This window comes from Sebastes umbrosus, chromosome 18 (assembly GCF_015220745.1).
Source record: "Sebastes umbrosus isolate fSebUmb1 chromosome 18, fSebUmb1.pri, whole genome shotgun sequence".
Classification (NCBI taxonomy): domain Eukaryota; kingdom Metazoa; phylum Chordata; class Actinopteri; order Perciformes; family Sebastidae; genus Sebastes; species Sebastes umbrosus.
In genome coordinates, this window is record NC_051286.1 from 15,260,761 (window position 1) to 15,269,550 (window position 8,790).

Here is an 8,790-nt window from a genome sequence, read left to right on the forward strand (position 1 = left end):
CAGCGATGCTCAGGTGGTGTGCAGAGCCATGGACTGTGGGACAGCCCAGACAGCCAAATCCAGGGCCTTCTTTGGCGAAGGCCAAGGAGACATCTGGCTAGATGATGTACGCTGTGTCGGGAATGAGACGTCCCTTTTGCACTGTCGACATCCCACCCTCGGAGAAAACAACTGTGGTCACGGTGAAGATGCTGGTGTGGTGTGCTCAGGTATCATCTCGGTTATTACTCTGTTGTTAAACTTTATTTTACACAGTGTTTTTAATGCTTACATTTATCTGTCACACTTAATGAGTTATTTCTATGACTATATCAATCAGAATATGACATAAAATTTGAATCAGCCAGATATTTCTTTGTCCAAACACCAACTAAGACTGATTCTCTCCCCCTTGCTTTCCAGCTGATATTAGACTGATCAATGGGACTAACCAGTGTTCAGGCAGAGTGGAGTTCCACCATGGTGGCCAATGGTCACCAGCATATAATGTTAATTGGGGAATGAATGAAGCAACAGTGGTGTGCAAAGAGATGAATTGTGGAGATCCCGTCAAGTTCACGGGATCATATGGTCAAGGCGGACATCCGAGAGGTTATAAGATCACTTGTAGCGGTAGAGAGAGCTCTCTCGCACAGTGCACACTTAGAGACTATGTCAGGACCGCCCAAGATCGCATTGAAGAGGCATCTGTTGAATGTTCAGGTAAGACTTGAAGCTGAATTGAAATTTGAATTCCCTCTCCAAATGGCTCTAGAGAGGGCCATTCGTGTTTTCGCGTTGGCCACCGTAGCTCTCCAACACGCTTGGCACACTGGAGAGGCTTCAGTTGGTTGCAAACTCCTCACCTCACAGCTAGATACCGCCTGATCCTACACACTGGACCTTTCAATCAAATTATTTTGTGTCTTTTATTTTATGTAATTATTAATGTATGTAGCTATAAAATGCAGCTTTCTCTTAATATTATATTGCAAATTTAACATTCTCCTTGTGTGAGGGAGCTACGTAACATCCTGTTATAAATTTTGTCATTGACGACGGCAAAAAGATAAAAATATTTTAACGTTGCCGGTATTCTCTGCTGGCCTCCCCTAATTTTACAGTCTCGTCCACTAAAATTATATCCGGTTTGCTGTCTTTTGTCGGCCTGATTCCATCTGTGTGTTCCAATACCCATACTACCATACTATTTAGTATGTAAGAAAAAGATTTAGTACGTCCCAATACATAGTATGTGGAATACAATATGCCAAAATACCAGGATGTCTTACTACATCCGGTCATATTTTGCAGTATGCAAGCCAGCATGCCTTTCTGGCTATTGTGACCCACAATTAACTGCTTGTGTTTCAGTTGTAATTTAATCAATATTACAAATTATATCTGGCACCAGTCAAATTAAAGTAGACATTGTCAGTCGGTACCAAAAATTAACACTAATGTTGGGAGCGCTTTCACAGCACGAAAATAAATAAAACCACAATTTCCTCTTTTAGGTCATTACAATTCTGACCAAAAACGTACACAAATAAAAAACAAACTCCAAAGTTGGGCTGTACATTCATATCACAACTGTCATTTTCAGGCAATGTGAAGTTGACCGATGGACACAGTCGTTGCAGTGGAAGAGTGGAGTTCTTCGACAAAGGCCAGTGGGGGAATGTGTGTGGTGAATCCTGGGATGTGAATGATGCGAATGTGGTGTGCAGACAGATGGACTGCGGGAGGACTCATAAGATTACCACCATGACTGAATATGGCCATGGCTCGGGGCAGACCTGGATCGATCAAATTGAATGCAATGGATTGGAGTCAACGCTGAGTCAGTGCCCGCAGAGTCCGTTTAGAAACAGATCTTGCAACACCACCTCAGTTGCTGGTGTTGTCTGCACGGGTAAGAAAAAGCATACAAAAAAAGACAAAGAGATAATACAGTCTTGTTTGTTGTTGATCAGTTGTATCTCTCCTAATTCTTTAGTTTTGCAAAACGTGTTGCCTCTTTCAATCTCTACATTGCATTGTGTGCAATGTAGGGAACAATAAAGTACATCACTAGTGTTTTTCTTTCATTATTATTTATCTGCCATGTGTTTGACTACATCAAATTGAATTTGAAATGTCTGATGCTGTATAATCATTTTAATTTACTTGACTTCACAGGAGGCTTGGAGGTCCGGTTGGCCAATGGTAAGGATGAGTGCGCTGGCAGAGTAGAGGTGCGTCATGGCGACGTGTGGCAAACGGTGTGTGACACAGACTGGAACCTGAGTAAAGCTCAGGTGGTGTGCGATCAGCTGGAATGCGGAAATGCATTGAACGCTCCCGGCGCCGCCCATTTTGGCCAAGGCAGTGGATCGGTAGTGGAGGCTAGCAATTCATGTTTTGACAATGGGACGTCTCTTCGGCAATGCTCAGTCAAAGGTTTCAGAGGATCAAGTTGTGGGCACGAGCTTGATGCTGGCGCTCTCTGTGCAGGTAAAGCCTTTTAAATGATCTGTTCAAAACAAATAATATAATATCATCAGCATTTGTTTCACAATTGTATTCTGTTTACACATACAGTTAACACAGCTACCCTAAATGAATTATAAATCAAATATAATGTGCTTTAGAGGTGCTGTTAGACAGGTTTTGTTTCTTTCTGACAGAGCCAGGCTAGCTGGTTCCCTGTTTCCAGTCTTTATGCTAAACTAATCTAATCGGCCGTTTATTGTAACTAACGCTCAGCACGAAAGCGGATTAGAATATTCCCAAAAATGTCAAACGATTGCTTTAATGTTTCACTTGCATTACAAAAGTGACATACATCCAAGTCATATTTCACATCACTGTTTTTTTGTGAATCAACATTTTACCATTGCTGTTGAAATTAGCTTCTGATGTGATGTGTGTGATGTGACTTTGAAAATACAATATATTCACTTTGTGCTTTAAAAGGAAAATATATGTGTATTAATACATGCATATGAAATTCAAAAACACCCTTAGAAATATATGAAAATGCATGTCTCAATGACTGTCCTTTGCATTTGTACTCACTTAATTTCTGTTTTCATATGCAGCACAGATTCGGTTGGTCGGAGGCTCAGGTCAATGCTCCGGTAGAGTGGAGGTCTTCTATAAAAGCCAGTGGGGAACTGTGTGTGATGACGAATGGGAAATGAGCAATGCCGATGTGGTATGTAGACAGCTTGGCTGCGGTCACGCAGTTTCTAATCCAGCAAGTGCCCACTTTGGTAGAGGCACTGGTCCAATATGGCTGGATAATGTGATGTGTTCAGGCGAAGAGGTTGCTCTCACACATTGCAGGCATCCCGGTTTTGGAGAAAATAACTGCGGGCACGGTGAAGATGCTGGCGCTATCTGTTTAGGTAAGAGGTCTGGCTCATTTTGAATCTGTGAATGAAGTCATTAGTTTCCAGCTGGTGTTGGATGAAGCAGCGTTGGCTGTAATGACAAAACTTACTACAACGTATTATCTGTTACAGGTGCTCTACAGAAGCCCCAAATCACTTTGAGTCCTGCTCCAGAGGTGAACTGGGGTGACAGAGTTGAGATCACCTGCACTATCGTAACAGAACACTTGGGTGGGACATTCGTCCTGAAAAGGAGCCAAGACTCATTTAAAATGGAAAAATTCTCTGAGAACGAAGCTGCAAGCTTTACCTTCCCTTCAGTGGACTTCATCCAGAAGGGGTCATACTTCTGTGAATATCAAAAGAAATTGCCCAATCAAGTCATCTATTATCCTCAAGGAAATATTGCTGAGCTCTCTGTCAAAGGTCAATAATTGGCTACTTTGCTTGAACACAATTGTTGGAAGTTTGTGCTGCAAGATTGCAACCAGGTTTTATGATGAGTTTGTAAAAATCGGTCTTCTATTCTGCAGTGAAACTGGAGAAGCCCAGCATCTCCCTGACATCTCCTCATGCAATGGTGATCTACAGCCCTGACAAAATATCGGTCAACCAAGGCAGCAGCTTCTCTGTCACTTGCTCTATTCATTCCAGATATCCAGGGGGTTTCTTCTATCTGACAAGGACTGACACGAACACCTCTGAAGCGATCGAAGCATTTGGCCACACTATATTCTACCTGGCATACTTTGAATTCCCTGCAGTAGATCCTAAAATCCAAGGAGTGTATACATGTGTCTACGGCGTAAACATCTCCTCGAAGTCCTTCTGTTCTGCTCCCTCCAAGTCACTCCAAGTCATTGTAGTCGGTAAGACCCAAAGAGCCCTTGAGAGTTTGTTTGTCTTAATGTAGCTAGCTTTCTCCATCACTAACTCTGCTACATGATCTTTTAACCCCTACAGCAGCCTCATCCTCTTCAGTTGTCCCAGGAGTTGTGGGTGGGATAGTGGTGTTGCTACTCATGCTGGTTCTAGGTTACCTGGTCTGGAGAAGGAGATGGCGGGGTGCTGGTAAGTGGCAGACACTTTTTATATTCCAAAATTAACCCGATGTCCTCTAAGTTTAAAGCTGCACCAAGTAAAATATTGATATTAACAATAAAAAAAAATTTAAGTTATAATGTGAAAGTTGGAGCTTTTAGTGACAGGCCCAGTGATCATTTTCAGTTCTCCCCAGCACATTGATTTGGTTTTAGGGCCCGCAACTCGCAGTGATAATGCATCAGTGTTGGGTTCACAGCTTGTTTCCGCTGACCCCAAGAGGTTCAATAATTTAAAAAAAAGACAGTATGCTACCCACAGATAATTTTCATCCAATTCTGCAGTTTCCTTCAGCTCTAAGGAGTGTAGCATCTTTCAGCTCATTGTTTTGGTTTAAGGGCCCATAACTTTACTGCTTTGGTTCAGTCTTTCAGCTGCAGACTGCTGTTTTCAAAAAACTGTAATAAACCCAATGAACATGACCTGCCCAGCAGCAAACGGCAGATAAGCAAGGTTAGCGATTAGCTGGTAAACATAGTGAAGCATGGAAAATATCTCAACACCAACTACTCTTTGCTTCAAGGCCCTGACACACCAAGCTGACGGTCGGCCGTCGGTGAGTGTCTGTTGGCCTAGTTTTTGGTGGTGTGTCCCGCACCGTCAGCGCTAGTCTTCCCGTGTCTGGGCCTTTGGAGGGGGTTAATACAGCTTGTTGTGCTGCCCCCGAGTGGCCAAAAAAATCAGTACCGCTAAAAATGACATATTTGCTCTGGATTCCCCCTGTATTTGAGTCAGCTCAAAACCTTTTTTTTTCTTTTCAGGTACTATGGTTCAGTTTATTAACAGGTTTGGAGGAGCGATAAAGCAAGATGTGGAAGACAGGAGCAATGTAGCATACGATGGAAGGTGATAAAAAAATGTTGTTGCTGATGTTATTTGCCAAGATTTACACATTTTATTTCAGATCAAACAATTTGAAAGACATCCTTATGATTGCAATTGTTACCCCTCTTATCGCCCTCAGAGACCCCAATACCCAAGTGAATGAGCACGCACACAGTCCTGTCCCGAAAGACAACAATGCTGATGTTGATAACTCTGCTGAGAAGGTCCCTGAAGACCTGGCTGGGAGAGTCTGTTATGAGCTGGAACCACTCGTTTTCGAGTGATAACAAAATGCCTCAAGGAATAACCTGTCATGCAATTTCACTAAATTTAAAGAGTAACATAACGCCAGGCTGAAAAAACAGCTTTTATGGCTCTCTCTGGTTGAAAGTTTTAAGTCTGTTACACCTGTACTCACACCCAACAGTCATGTGACGATGTACTAACACACCCTGGAGTATACTTCACGTCAGGGCACCAAAGAGAGAAGTTAAACCACTGGAGGTCTGCAGAAAACAAGATTTTCAGCTGGTGTTCAGTTGCTCTTTAAGGTAGACCATTGGAACCTTTTTAAATAAACAAATTATTTAGAAAGCTACACACTTTGCATTTCCTCAAATAGATGCTGTGTTATTTGCTATAAAAGATGTAGAATATAAAGTTTGTGGCAATTGAAAATGTGATTTTGACTAACATACTGTGTAAACGGGAAAAAGTTTGCTCGTAACACTTTTTTTCATACTTATTTCTGTAGTGATTTGTATTTTTCTGGGAGATTCTGCCAATCACAAAGCTAAGGTCCACTGACTTGTAGCAAGATACTGATTACATTGTCTTTGTATTGCATGACAATTTGCTTTATTTGGCTTATGTGAATGCTGATCAATAAATTTGTATTTCTTACAACACTTGCATCTTTTAACTTGGCAGTTTTTGATTGATTACACCCAGTTGATTAGGGAGCAAATGTTGTTAAACTTGACCAAAACAGCAGCCAAGATACAATTTACACCATGAAATACAGCAATGACTTCTTAATTTGTGTAAATAATAATCATCAGTAATTATATTAAAGAGGACCTATTGTGCTTATTTCCAGGTGCATACTTGTATTTTGGGTTTCTACTAGAACATGTTTATGCTTTAAATTTCACAAAACGCTTTACTTTTTTCATACCGGCTGTGCTGCAGCACCTCTTTTCACCCTCTGTCTGAAACGCTCTGTTTGACCTCCTGCCCCGCCCCCCGAAAAGCCCAGACTGCTCTGATTGGTCAGCTGACCCACTGTTGTGATTGGTCAACCAAACCAAACTCTTTGGACTCCGCTCCAGCTCCGCTCTAACTACCTTTGTTTGATGGCGTGTCAAACTAGCCACTATAGGCAAAATGTGTTACTTGGTGACATCACCACGTTACAGAAGAAAAGGCGGGACTTCAAGCAAGGCGTTTCAGGCAGTTCAGGAGCAGTGTTTCTGTCGGGGAGAGTAACTCCCTTTGACGTGGACTTTGGGATTTGTAACTTTGCAAACCTTTTCCATGCACAAAATCTAAACAATGCACTAAAGGAAAAAGAAAAAACACAAAAGCATAATAGGTAATCTTTAATCATCAACACAATCTGTACAGTAACAAATCAGCTAAATTTAATTCAGCTATCATAAATTTTATCATTTACACTTGTACTTTTCCTGTCAAAATATCTTCCATGAAAAAGGCCTAGTAGTGGAGTAAAAGGTTCAACATTTCCCTCTGAAATAAACAGGAAATACTTAAGTCAAGTACAAGTACCTCTAAATGTGCTTATGCGCAGTATTTGAGTAAATGTACTTAGTTACTTTCCACCACTGGTGGTAGTGTGTGTGCATGTGTAGGTGTGTGTTGTTCTTTCACAATCGCTGTAGGCGGGATCTACAACTGGAATGGCAATCACACAACTGGGTGTGTCCATGTAGGCAGGTAAGCTGTGTCCAAACCTGTCTAAATACCATCCCCACATACAACATCCGTCATTTAGGGCACTGAAACATTCTGTCTCTCTGCGTTTCTCTCAGTCTGTCTCTACATCAAGGTGTTGTTGTTAAAATAGCAAATATGGGGATCACAGTGTATGCATCCAGCGTGAGCGGTAACAAGGAGGTACAGTATGCAGTCTTACTTACTTCATTCTTTTACTTGTAGTCATATTTTTAATACAATGACATATTGGTAACATTTAACGAAAGGCATAAGGCATGTTGAATTCAGTACATCAGACTTCAAAGTACATTTTGTTTCTGTAGACAAACTGTAGCTGCTCATTGTGGACAGTGAAGTACATTTTATTGCAAGAACGTGGTAGAGTAACTGTATAATGTCTTGCAAATGTAACTGATGAAATTCTGTCCTCTCCAGATGAAGAAACAACAGCAAAGAATTACCATGGTCCTTGACAGCAAAGGTATTGCCTACACAGTGATTGACATTTCTGCGAGTGAGGAAGACAAGAAAACAATGAGGGACCTGGTGGGGGACCCGAAGGCTCTGCCCCCTCAAATATTCAATGGGGACGTCCACTGTGGGGTAAGTCTCACACAATAACCTGCAAAAGTAATAATAAGGTGTCTTGACAATAACATTTTCTCAAAAGTAATGGAATTCTAATCGTATGTAAATCATTTACACGCTTGCTGCATTTGGAAAGAGGAAAAAAAAACTTTGATAGTCTGGGGTGGAGACAGCGATTAAATAAATATTTACAGTACAGCAATCCCACACACAGGTACATTACACACACACACACACAGGTGTGCTGGCACACACCCTAAACCCTCCCCCAAAACACACACACTTCAGGTTACTCCTGGAGAGTTTTAAGTAATTTCATTCAGATTTTGTTGTGACAGAGAAGATGCTCTGGCTTTATGAATGCCCGTTTGATCCTCACAGGTTGGTTTCCGTTAAATATATTATTTTTAGCCCCGTAGCATGGCTCTATAATGATAGTCGGTTGTTTGGTTTATCCACCGCTTTGGTCCAGACTGAAATATCTCAACAATTATTGGATGGATTGACTTCAACATATAACATGTACAGGACACAATCTCTACAATTTATAGTAGTTAATACATATATTACTGCAGGATTTGTTTAAAAACTCTGTATAATAACTGCTACTCTCTCTCTGTCTCTCTGCATCCCCTCCACCCTCAACCCAAAATCTCTGACTCCCGACACCTTTTCTTTCTTTCAGGACTTCGCAGCATTTGACCTAGCAGTCGAGGATGGAAAAATAAATGAGTTTCTCAAACTCTAAAAGGAATAGAGACCAACTATGACACAACAACACACCTATAAAAGACTAACACTACTATTTCCTGTCATTTCCTTTGGTTGTATTAGAGGCCTTATTTATATTTGATAAATAATGCTCAAGGGAAATGTGCATTTAAGTGGAAGTGCTTGCCTTCTTTTTAGGGAAAGGCTCAGAGTTGCACATCTGTATGATTAAAATAAAAAAATATTAAAAAGT

At 41.1% G+C, this 8,790-nt stretch overlaps 1 protein-coding gene across 1 annotated transcript; it reads left to right on the forward strand.

Moving 5' to 3' along the window:
* Nucleotides 1-7,256: 7,256 nt before the first annotated feature.
* Nucleotides 7,257-8,790, forward strand: LOC119477552 (SH3 domain-binding glutamic acid-rich-like protein 3). The gene is made up of 3 exons (XM_037751690.1): nucleotides 7,257-7,418; nucleotides 7,674-7,841; nucleotides 8,512-8,790. Exons 1-3 carry the CDS (start codon nucleotides 7,374-7,376, stop codon nucleotides 8,572-8,574), a joined length of 276 nt encoding a protein of 91 aa, XP_037607618.1. The 5' UTR covers nucleotides 7,257-7,373; the 3' UTR covers nucleotides 8,575-8,790.

Excerpts from the sequence above, each read along its gene's own strand:
- LOC119477552 (XM_037751690.1), top strand. The coding sequence starts at position 7,374 with ATGGGGATCACAGTGTATGCATCCAGCGTGAGCGGTAACAAGGAG. Across the intron at positions 7,419-7,673 it reads GCGTGAGCGGTAACAAGGAG|ATGAAGAAACAACAGCAAAG; the intron begins GTACAGTATGCA and ends TGTCCTCTCCAG. Across the intron at positions 7,842-8,511 it reads ATGGGGACGTCCACTGTGGG|GACTTCGCAGCATTTGACCT; the intron begins GTAAGTCTCACA and ends TCTTTCTTTCAG.